This window comes from Dendropsophus ebraccatus, chromosome 9, assembly GCF_027789765.1.
Source record: "Dendropsophus ebraccatus isolate aDenEbr1 chromosome 9, aDenEbr1.pat, whole genome shotgun sequence".
In the NCBI taxonomy this organism is placed as follows: Eukaryota; Metazoa; Chordata; class Amphibia; order Anura; family Hylidae; genus Dendropsophus; species Dendropsophus ebraccatus.
The window spans coordinates 71043520-71056021 of NC_091462.1; the positions used below are offsets into that span (position 1 = coordinate 71043520).

Genomic DNA, 12502 nt, shown 5'->3' on the forward strand with positions numbered 1-12502 from the left:
CTCCAGCCCTGAGTCCTTTGACTGGGGGGCGGGGCCTACTCCTGCTCGGGGCCCACCGGGGAAATCCCCGGTCCCCCGGTGGCCCAGTCCGACACTGCTTTTCTCAAATTGAAAATTTAACTAGGTGCCTCCTGCTTGGAAAGCGAAAGGTACCTGATTAGAGATGAGCGAACCTGGAGCATGCTAGAGTCCATCCGAACCCGAACTTTCGGCATTTGATTAGCGGTGGCTGCTGAAGTTGGATAAAGCCCTAAGGCTATGTGGAAAACATGGATATAGTCATTGGCTGTATCCATGTTTTCCAGACAACCTTAGAGCTTTATCCAACTTCAGCAGCCCCCGCTAATTAAATGCCGATCATTCGGGTTCGGATCGACTCGAACGCGAACCCGGTTCGCTCATCTCTATACCTGATTAATCTTAAAATGACAGTGGCCCCCAGGGAGTTAAGTTAACCCCCTAGGGGTCAGACTGTGCTCTGTAGGTGGGAAGGGGAGAAGGGAAATTACATATACGGCTCCGGTCTTCCATTTTTCTTCACTATTTCTACTGAGCCCATCAGCGGCTGAGACAGGGCACCGCTGAAGCCGCTGATTGGCTAAGCTATAAAAGTGAAGACAGCTAGAATGCCGTTCCAGAAAGTATACTTTATTTTCCAAGTACCCAAGCATCATGCAGTACTCCCTCGAGTATCAAGTAATTTCAAGTAGACTTAAGGATACTCAAGCAAATACTATACTCAGTAGAGTGTGCTCGCTTATTTGTCATAAAGAGACATTTCTAACAAGATCTAGAAATCTATATAGGCTACCAATCCCCTACCCTAGAAGTTAAATCTTCCATTCCACATATTAGAAGCAGCCAGCACCACCTAAGAGAGACCGTCACTCCATTCATTCTCGATGAAAGCCATTTAATTGGTCACTTGCAGTGTTCAGCTGTTTTCTTTAGCTCCCATTGAGAAAGTGCCCAGTCACCTCTAGAGATGCCAGCTCAGCCAATCACTGGCTGAGATGTGTATCTACAAAACACAGTAATCACTGAACTCAAGGAGAACAGCGAAAAAAATTCCAATGAAGTACTCAATCAAGAGTCTCCACTGATGCCCCCAAAAATTTAAATATGCAAAACAAGAGTCCGTGGAGCCTCAGTTACGAGTCTCAAAACACGGGATAGCCAGATATCTCTAGCCTGTTGCCAACGGGGTGCCTCCATGATGGGGAGAGCACCACACCACCCTGATAAATAACCCCTTAAGTCCCACTCGGTTGTGAGTATTGGAACATAGATAGGGAAACAACAGGGTGGCCCCTTTTGTCAATGTCTAACTCAAGGTGCGAGTATTGCGATCATGACAAGGGCTTGCAAAGGCAGGCTTCCACCCACAGACAGCCGTTTCGGGGTTTTTGCCCCTCGTCAGTGTGGGGTAGGATTCTGGCTAGTTGGGGCAATGAAAAATCAACCAACAAAACACAGTAATCACTGAACTCAAGGAGAACAGCGAAAAATTTTTTTTTCGCTGTTCTCCTTGAGTTCAGTGATTACTGTGTTTTGTTGGTTGATTTTTCATTGCCCCAACTAGCCAGAATCCTACCCCACACTGACGAGGGGCAAAAACCCCGAAACGGCTGTCTGTGGGTGGAAGCCTGCCTTTGCAAGCCCTTGTCATGATCGCAATACTCGCACCTTGAGTTAGACATTGACAAAAGGGGCCACCCTGTTGTTTCCCTATCTATGTTCCAATACTCACAACCGAGTGGGACTTAAGGGGTTATTTATCAGGGTGGTGTGGTGCTCTCCCCATCATGGAGGCACCCCGTTGGCAACAGGCTAGAGATATCTGGCTATCCCGTGTTTTGAGACTCGTAACTGAGGCTCCACGGACTCTTGTTGAGATGTGTATCTGCAATAGTCAGTCCTTGGCTTAGTGAGCATTTTCTGTGTGTTGAGATGAAATCAGGTAGCATTGAGCAATGGGGACCAGGCATCCTTAGGATGACAGCAGTTCTTCATTTACCAACTTATACAAAAATATTAGCAAAGTCTTACAGCCCATTTAAATAAACATTTCATAAATTCTTTGAGCGATAAAAAAATAGATAAACTGCATTGGATCAGAGATTCTATAATGCAGAAAGACCATATTTGGATCAATGGGACATTGCCACATTGTTAAAGGGAACTTTTCAGCTGAAGTTCACATTCCAAACTGCTGACACTGTTAGACAAGGGTGACACATGGTATCAAAGAGTCTTTCCTGAACTCCTGAAATGCAGCATACAGTAACATCTCCTTACTCCATCCTCCCATAGCTGACCCTACTCGGGGCAGAGCTTTCAGGTATCAATCAAGTAGGGAGTGTGTGTGTGTGTGTGTGGGGGGGGGGGGGGGGGGGGCATTCCAGCTTGCAGTTTTTCGGGAACTTGGGAACACTTTTTTGGACTATTTGAATAAAAGTATTGTTTTTACATGCTGGAAGCACAGCTGGATATATGAAAGATATCAGCTGGTGTCAGCTATCTAACAATGTCACCTGAACCTAAATTGTAGCCAACAGATACCCTGTAAATTAATATGAGGAATTAAGGAGACACTGTCACAAAAATAAACTTTTGACATGTCAGAGAGACATGTCAGAAGTTTTGTTCAGGGTTTCAGTGTTCACATTGTGACCATTTGGGAAAACAAGTTGGGAGAATTGGTGCTCAGTGCAGTCCTCTCTGTTCTGTGTCATGTGTAGAATGCATAATGGAAGTCTAAGGGTGTCTGAGAAGATCATCCGGATCAGTACTACAGTGATCTTCACTTCAGCTGAACTCGGATGCGGGCGCATCAGTGTGCACCCACATTCGAATTCCCCGCTGCACACAATGGAGCATGCAGTGCACGCTCCATTGTGTTAACTGACAGGTTCTCTGCAGCTGCTATTCAATGAGTAGCGGCCACAGAAAACTGACATGTCAGTTTATTTGCGGGGCTGTTAAGGATCCCGGCCGGAGTGTATACTATGTGTATACACTCCAGCCGGGATTCCCTCTAGTTGCAGCACAATGTAAGTAAAGTATTAATCACGGCCGTTGTTGCTGATTTGCAACATGATTAATACTTTACTTACATTATGTGAACATGGCCTCACAGAGCAGTGACAGGACAGCGAGTGGAGCTGCACATTCCAGGCTTATTTCTCTCTGTGGCGCCATTTTCCTGTAGTTTGATCAGAAGATTACATGCATTTTACACCATTCATTGAACTGGGGACATTCTCAATGTCTCAGTGCACTGTCCCCCCTGCCGTCTCCTTTTTCCCCTCCTATAATAATATTGGAAACTATTGGTTCTATTGAGTCCCTCTATGACACTTAATTTTAACAGTAGCTCCATCAGTGGGATATAAACTCTTTTTAATAGGGTTTTTATTACAAATACAAAATACAGATAACTAGGAGAAAAGAGGAAGGTACATATAATTACCATAAAATTAAAGGGGTGTCCACATCACAACTAACATAGTTACATTTTAAACTTGCCTTCTTCTCCTGATATGGCCTATACTTTCCTTCCATTGTTGAAAGCTTGGCGTCTTGGTTACTGTCCACCACTGGTCTGGCCGGTTATACAAAGCTCTAGTATACAAATTTTATATCAAATATATATTAGTCCAAGCACTGCTTTTAGAGTAGAGTAATGGTCAGTAACCTAGATAATGAGCTGTCCACAATAGAAAGGATGGAAAGAGAAGCATATCAGAAGACAGAGGCCAGTTTGCTAATTGAATGTATTTGTTGAAATATTTACAATGAGTCCTAAAAATGTTACAATATTAGATGAGATGGGAATACCCCTTTAAATCCTTCAGTATTCCATATTGCTACAGATAGAATTACTCACTTATGTAATAGATAAAGGAAAATATACCGGTATTGGATTTTGTTTTGTCATTGTAATAATATATGATGCTGTACAAATGCTATGGTAAGCTTTGAAGTTATGTAGCAACCTGTAGCCTATTGTGAAGTTTGTCTGTGTTTGCGTCTGGCTCTTAAAGTCTTGTATAAATAGCATGTCTCATAGTGGGGAAAAAGGTTAAACTCAATGACAAAAATGAACATGATTCTTTTTTTTTTTTTATCAAGGACTCTGCCAGTACCTGCATAACACAGCACTAACCTTGAACATGTTCAGTACAAAAAGGCGAAATAAAATACAACTAAGTAGACCGACATGTTAATGTTTCTAAGCAGTTATGTCATTATCCCTTTTACCTGTATTGTAAATGTGATTTTAAATCATATTACTGATCATATGTGTGTTCCTTTTTCTTTTTTTCTTTCAGAGGGAGGTTCAGGCTCTGGTGATGGAGGTAAGAGATCATGATTTTAATTTTATATTGTGAGAGTTTCCATTGTGCAGAAAGGCATCTCATCAATTTATGATGATAATGTCCTTAACTCTATAGCATACATTTAGAGTTCATGATCACATCCATATTACTGCTTGGCTTTGTGTAGAGACGCAGTGTATTGAGTTTTATATAAAGGTGTTTCCTGTCTGACTTTGTAGGCATTGAAAAAAAAAGTATGGCTTGCATCATTAAATTCCATATGTACTAGGGTAATCTTGAAACAATACTTTTTGTGAAAAATATCTCTGCGTATATGGAACCCAGTGAATCCTGTATATAGCTACCTCTTTTAAAGGGAATCTATCAGCTGCAATTCATGTTTCATACTTCTGACACTGTTAGATGCTGTTAGGTCAAGAAAACACATGGTACCTTTCATATATCCAGCTCTGTCTCCAGGATGTAGAAAATGTTTTTATTCTGTGGTACAAAGTCAAATAGGCTTTTCCAAGTTCCTGAATAGCTACAAGCTGAAATGTCTCCTCCCTTCCCTCCCTCTGCTTGATAGACACCTGAAAGAGTCCTCAGCAGAGTCAGGTATGGTAAGGGGAGTAAATAGGTGTTACAGCTTGCTGCAGTTCAGGAGCTCAGGAAAGCCTCTCTGATTCTGACTTTTAACTGTACAATAGTAACATAGTTAATAAAGTTGAAAGGAGAGTCCATCTGGTTCAACCTAGGGAAACCCTACTATGTTAATCGAGGGGAAGGCCAAAACCCCCTATGAGGCAGATGACAATTGTCCCATCACAGGGAGAAAATTCCTTGCCGACTCCAATGGCAATGAGAATAATCCCTGGATCAGCGTATCACCGGAGATCTAATGCCCTTTACTTGTAAAATTATATTTTTCAAGAAAAGCATCCAGGCCTCCCTTGAACTTATTTAATGAATCAGCCATGACAACATCATGTGGCAGAGAGTTCCATAGTCTCACTGCTTTTATAATAAAGAATCCACGTCTGTACAATAAAAAACATTTTCCTATGTTATAGAAGCACAACTAGATATATGAAAGGTACTATGTGTATCCTGGCCAAAACAGCTATACTGTATAACAGTGTCAGCAGTTTGGAACATGAATTGCAGCTGACAGACTCTATTTAAAGAACAGTGGTCTGAGTATTAATACTTTTACATGGCATACTCCATGAGTACTTTATTGACATTTCAGCCCCCCCCCCCATGCAAACTATCTCAAGCTTAAAAATGTTTTGTTCTGTAATGACGATAGATTAAATTTGTGCCCGAATTTTCTACAGCTGGAGTGCTGCAATCTATTGATAAAACTATTCTTCTGGATGCCCCGCCTCCTTACTACTTTGGCTTCTCTCTCTCTCTCTCTCGCTCTCTCTCTCTTTCTCTCTCTCTCTCTCTGTCATCTGCCTCCATTAATTTTTCTCAATCTTGTGTTTTCCTTATTTTAATTCTTGAGACGCCGGTGTATGCAATTATTTTGCACTTGTAATTTCATCCTTCATGACGTTTGCAGCACAGATATAGTACTGTATAGGAATGATTCATAAAATCATGTGGCAGAAGTGTGACACAACTCCACAGTACCTCTGGTGTAGACTGATGCAGTTGTCTGCATAAAGAGCAAACCCCAACACCTGCTAGCAACATCCATTCTTGTCAAAGTTTAGTAAACTTGGTCCATTGTATTTTGGACAGGCTACAGCATCTGTCACCATATAGATTTGGTGTTTGTAAATAAGAAATATTCCTGACTGTTACTGTGAGCCTGGTCTTACTGTGTCCTTCACAAACTCTAATGACCCTGTGCTGCCTCCTTTCTACACCAGACTCTGTTATTGGAGACCAGAGATTTGTATTGCAGAAGTGGGTCAGCAACAGTTATAGATGTCAGTATCATGTAAGCAAAATAAGCTTTAAGTGGTTAGACACTGATAGCCATTCTTACTCTTCATCTGCAGTGCTTGGTATTATTTTTAGTATTTAGTCCTGCACAGGAAGAACAAAATTAAGTGATTTGTAGGCTTCTCCTTCTTAATTTGCAATGCAGTAAGAATCGTGTAAATCAACCCTCCTAGGATTTTAATTATGTATGCAATTCTTCTGATTGCTTACATAAACTTGTGAAGAACTCTTACATAAACTGTTTTTAAATGCATCTTTTTGTGGCTTTGAAAAGTGGTAGCTATATTTTATACATACTATACTGAAACAAGGGGAGGGATGTTGCTTAGATTAATCTCTTGGCCCCTGCTTACAGTTTGCATATTTTAAATAGCAGTTCTGCTGCCATAGTATTTGAAGAGGAACGCAATGAATAAAGTGCTCCTAGAGATCAACATTTGTCCAAGATTGAGCCTAATCCCAAACCATAAAGGCAATATCCAGAAGCATGAGGATCATACAGGAACAGCGCTAGGCTCTTTCTTCTCCATACATTCCCATATAGCAAGAGAAGGAACAGTATTTCAATGTCTCTCAATTACAAATATGTCTGTTATGGCTGTCTACCACTAAATGAAAAACACTTTTTTTTTTTACATTGTATAACACCAAAATCCATTCTGATTCTCAGAAATTTCCATATAATCTGCTACTGTTCTAAATAAAATGGTATATCTGTGGAGCTCATAAAAACAGAGAAGGTTGCAGACAGAAAAAGACCACTTGGTCCATTTAGTCTGCACTTTTATTATTTCCTTTCTTATCATCTTAGGATAGATATATGTTTAAATTCAGTTTCTGTGGACGTACCATCCACATCTGCTGGATGTTTGTAAGCTTGTATCAAGTATCTACCACTCTTTTGGTTATAATAGATAGATAGATGTGGAAAGAAACATACTGTAGTTTGATTGTACCAAAATATGTAAAAACTTTTAAAAAGGCATAAATGATATAGCACAAACAAATTACAAATGATATACAACAATAAAGGCTGATAATGTCAGGGTGAAGAGAGACTCATGTATCAAGCTTGGTAAGGTCAGGAAGAACAGATGGCAATATATCAGAAAGGAAAGATCATCAAATCATTCATTTTATGGTTACAGTGGCCAAAATAATAACACATAAATCTGTAAAATAATGCATGTAAGTAAATGGAACATGTAGACATCTGCTGTATCACAAATAAGGGAAGTAATGAGCCTGTCACTAGCAACAAGGCATTTAATGTCTGACGTCGGGCTTATAGAACCTGCTACACCTTACCAAGTTTTTGCTAGCTAGAAAGGGATAGTGTATTCTGTATTCTTCATCATTGCTACAAATGAGCTACTGAATGTTAGTTTACAATAGGTATCTTCTTAGCATTTGGCTTACGTTTGTCATATGTCACATATTAAGCTCTGTATACTTTGAATTCCATCTGATATACCGCACAGGCTCATTACTTCCCTTATTTGTGAAACAGCAGTATCATTTTGCTTTTTTACCACTATACCCATGTTGTTTGAGGATATTTCCTATAAGCTATAGTATAAGTTTTTTTTCTTATATATTTGTATTAAACCCTGACTATATTGTTCTACATAATTTAGGTTTTTCTGCTCTATTTTATCTATACATGCATGGAACTGTACTATATTGATAGTCATATTTTGTCTGTCAGTTTAAAGAAGGTCTGATCATTAACATTATCTGTGGCCATAATTTTCAATAGCAGGCCATTTTTTGGCACTACAATGACGGCCGTCATTTTCCCGTTGTAGGACCATAGCCTAAGTTGGAAGCTGAGATGTTACACTAATATTGTCATTGAATTGTCTTATTCGATAAAACAAACTATATTCCAGCAAACCTTAAAACCGACAAGTTGTTTGGGTAATGTTAAAGGGAACCTGTCACCCCCCGTGCCGGGGTGACAGGCTCCCGACCCCCCGTTAGAGCCCCCTATACTCACCTAATCCCGCCGGATCCCACTTCTGGAGGTGGTCGGGTGACGGAGATCTCAGCCGCTGCAGCCCGGCGCGCGTGCTGAGAGATGAGTCCAACACCAATAGAGAATGACAGGAGAGTCCAGCGCTCCGTCATTCTCTATGAGCGTTGGACTCATCTCTCAGCCCGCGCGCCGGGCTGCAGCGGCTGAGATCTCCGTCACCCGACCACCTCCAGAAGCAGGACCCGGCGGGATTAGGTGAGTATAAGGGGCTCTAACGGGGGGTCGGGAGCCTGTCACCCTGGCACGGGGGGTGACAGGTTCCCTTTAAGGAGTAAGATCCGACTCTAGCACCGTAAAAGTTTCGAGCACTATGGAGCTTTCTTTTATGTATTGTACAGGTATGTATGTTGCCGTATTGTCATGTTTTCTGTGAATGGCTAAACAAAGATTTTAAATGTTTCATACTGAAAAACTAAAACTTAAGTAAAACTCATTAAAGGGGTTATCCACCTAAGAGAGAAAAAAAATTAAAAGCTCAGTCCCCCTGAGTATTTTGAGCCATCTCCCGTATTTACAGCTGCTGCCATTTCTGAGTTACAAGTTTTTCTAAAAGCCAATCTATATCCAAGATAGGAAACTACATTTCCCTTCAAGCATTTAGCTGATTGGTCCATTTGCATGCTCGCCCCCTTAGCTTTCTCTTCTGCCAACTGCTCTCATTACTATTGCACAGTGAACACAGGACTGTTTTTCTCACTGATTACCCCAATGTGTATTCCTTAGTAGTTGATGATGTAGCAGAGCTGACATGCACATGGTGTAGCTATGTGCTGCATAATGGGCGTCTGGTTATAGTGTAGGTTTAGATCTTTGCTTGCTGTGAATGAAAACCTTCTAGCTCCATCCAGACTCTAAAAACATCTATAACACTTACAATATACAGAGCTGTGACACAAAGACAGGTACATATTCCTGCATTCACTGACAGCAAACACATATAGAAATATAACATTTCATATTACAGAAACCTAGGCTCAGGGACACATGTAAGTCTATAAAAACAGCACAGGCGCATGGAAATTATGCATATAATGTCTTCTAGGGGTTGGGATACCAAGTCAATAGACTAGAAAGGGAGGGAGGGTGGAAGAAGGAGCTGATCGTGGTCAGAGCAGACACAGAGTAGAGGATTTTAGACATCCAGAGCAGATAAGAATGAGAAAAAAAATAGGGAAAGGGTGCAAGATTATACATGTATATTAGACTTAGGGTGTTATTGGGAGGGATATTGTTTAGAATATTGTTTTTGTTAACAGGATAACCCTTTAACACCTTTAATTATTGACATTAAAATTAACTACCATGATAAAAACTCTTTCCTTTATAGCATCTACCATCTGAATATTGTAGTAGTACATGTATAATCTGGATGTTTTAATTATTTTATTTTACTTTTGGTTGATTAAAAAGAATATAGTAATGCTTTATCTTGTATAATGCATATGCCTTAGTATGGAAGAATACAGTAATATAATTGCTTACAGTTTGATAGAGGCTCTAAAGCCCTCTGGTTGACAGACATTCTGGCATAAAGAGGAAGCAGAACATTAGTTGTGTTCTGTTAACTTTTGTACAATATATTGCACTGGTAAATAGTCTAGTCATTGACCGCATAATATGTAGAAATGATAGCATGTGTCCTGCTAAATAATAGTATGTTAATTAACTTAGAGTGCCATCTTTTTTCATTAGCTGTTGACCAGTAACTTAATTAGATCTGTTTATACGCCTGTGCTTTTTGTTTAAATGTTAAGCGCAGGCAACAGCTGTCACTTATGCGTTGCATTTCCACTCCACTTTATTACAAAATTGATTGATAGGTCAGTCTTCAAAGGGAACAACACAAAACACAAAGCAAGAGCTGGTTTCCTGGCAAATCCAACATTGTGCCTTTAAAATACTGCAAAATAGACAAAAAAAAAAGAAAAAAAACTCCCAGCACAATCTTATTTTTCCATGCTAGCAAATTATAATTAAAATAACTGGAAGCTGTAACGATGAATGATTTCAATTGCATACTGAAAATCTCCAGCGTTAATGGTACTGAGAGGATTACATGAAACCAAAATAGAACAAATTTCCCTTAGTACGATGACAAGGGCTAGCTTGCCATCAGTTCTTGTATTAAGCTTTTGATTTTGCTTTATTCATTCCTAATATCATAAAATCTATGACTCACAAGTACATTTCTCTTGGTTTATGATGGAAAATGTTCTGTTATATTTCAGAAGATAAAAGCCTAGATTTTACCTAAGAAAACCGTAATAAAGAACAGATTTGAAGAGGAGGGGAGGCTTAAATAAGGCCAGATACCAAAAATCATATAATATACATTCTGAAAATGATTCCAAAAACAATATTATAGAGAGTCAGAGTGATTCTTATGTACAAACATTAGAGGAAGGCAACACTTGTGGACCACATTAACCTGAAATGTAAAGTTTAAAAAAAATAATTCAAAATGGCTTCTTTTATTTTGACCCCATTTTGTCTATATTGATTAGAGCCTTATTGTAGACAGCTAATGAAGTCCTATTGCTAGTCCCTGAGTCAATAAGCATTATTGTGATTGCATGTGGGTCTATGTACCCAGGGCCGGCATTGGGGTGGGGGAAAACTGGGCACTGGCACTGGGCACTGGCCCCCTAGCTCCTTTGTTCATTAGTGGAGCAGGAAGCAGAGTAGCACAAGCAGATCCCCTGATCCACTTATGAACGAAGAAGCTGAACTGTGTGGACCGCAGAAGAAGAGGGAGAAGACGGACCGCCCCTCCTGCAGGGCTGACTGTGCCCTAGAGAAGAGGAGGAACGGCAAGCCCAGGTAAAGAAAAGGAAGTTGGGGGGGGTGGGGTTGGTGGGTAGAGGGTTGCAGAGGTTGGGGGCAGGACCTGCAACCAAGGGGCGGGGGCTTATGTCTGCAAGTGGTCGGAACCTACAGGGTCTTTATAACAGTAACCCCCTCCCCATATACCTAGCGAACAGTATACAGGAAGGGGGCAGGGGATCTTGTATGATGCAGTCCCCCTACACCATATACTGTTCAGGGCCCTCCTCCCTTTGTATCTATGGGCACCAGCAGGGCCGGTTTTAGACAAAATGTGGCCCTGGGCAAACTTGAAGGTGGGCCCCAAATGCTAAAACGTAGCAGCAATTTAAGTTCCCCATACACTTTACCTTTTTGTCAGCGGTTGGCCCGCTGCTCGAGGTGGGGTGATCTTCTGTGACCTTAAATAAGACCCCTCTGTGCCCCATATAGTAGTTAGGTCCCTCTGTGCCTCCATAGTACATATAGTCGGTATCCCTCTGTAGGCAATTCTCCTGGTAGTTAACTCCACCACCCAGTATGTAGTATCCACCAATATAGGAGGCATCTTACTGTAGGTTATACACCTGTTAGCTAGCCCCCCCCCCCCCCCCTCAGCATATAGCATCCCCACTGATAGTTACTCCCCCAGCACATAGCATCTCCTAGGGCTGGGGCGATATGGGCAAAAAATAAAATCTTGTTTTTTCTTTTCTCGATTTTTTTAATTTATTTTTTGCTAGTAATGATAGGTGTAGTAGTATAGGCATAGTGGATAAGGGGTTTAGAAACTGTAGAAGCATAGAAGATGAGGGGTGTAGTAGTAGATAATGGGAGTAGCAGTTTTGGGAGTAGTAGTAGTATCAGGAGTGGGGGTAATAGTAACAATGGTAGTGATAACAGTATTATGGGTAGTAGTAGAACAGTATTAGGAGTAGTATTGGGGGTAGTAATAGAGCAGTATTGGGGTAGTAGTAGAGCAGCATTAGGAGTAGTATTGGGGGTAGTAATACAGCAGTATTGGGGGTAGTAGTAGAGCAGTATTAGGGGTAGTATTGGGGGTAGCAGTAGGGCAGTATTGGGGGTAGTAGTAGAGCAGTATTAGGAGTAGTATTGGGGGTAGTATTAGATTAGTATTGGGGTAGTAGTAGAGCAGTATTAGGAGTAGTATTGGGGTAGTAGTAGAGCAGTATTATTAGTAATATTGGGGGTAGTAGTAGAGCAGGGGAGAGATGTGGTGGTACTGTATCATACAGAATCCCCTCTCCATATACTGTTCACTAGGCCCTGAATGGGGGAGGGGATCCTGTGTGATTCAGCACCCACCTCCATCATGTTCTGCGTACTGCTCAGGGCCTGGTGTCCAGTCCAGTAAAGTGTA

At 40.9% G+C, this 12502-nt stretch overlaps 1 protein-coding gene across 1 annotated transcript in view; it reads left to right on the forward strand.

The window, feature by feature from the left end:
• TMEFF2 (transmembrane protein with EGF like and two follistatin like domains 2) overlaps positions 1-12502 on the forward strand; it is a 481080-nt gene that overhangs the window by 109634 nt on the left and 358944 nt on the right. The window contains exon 4 of the mRNA XM_069985346.1: positions 4335-4361. Coding sequence (XP_069841447.1) covers positions 4335-4361 — 27 coding nt within the window. The remainder of the gene's footprint in view (positions 1-4334; positions 4362-12502) is intronic.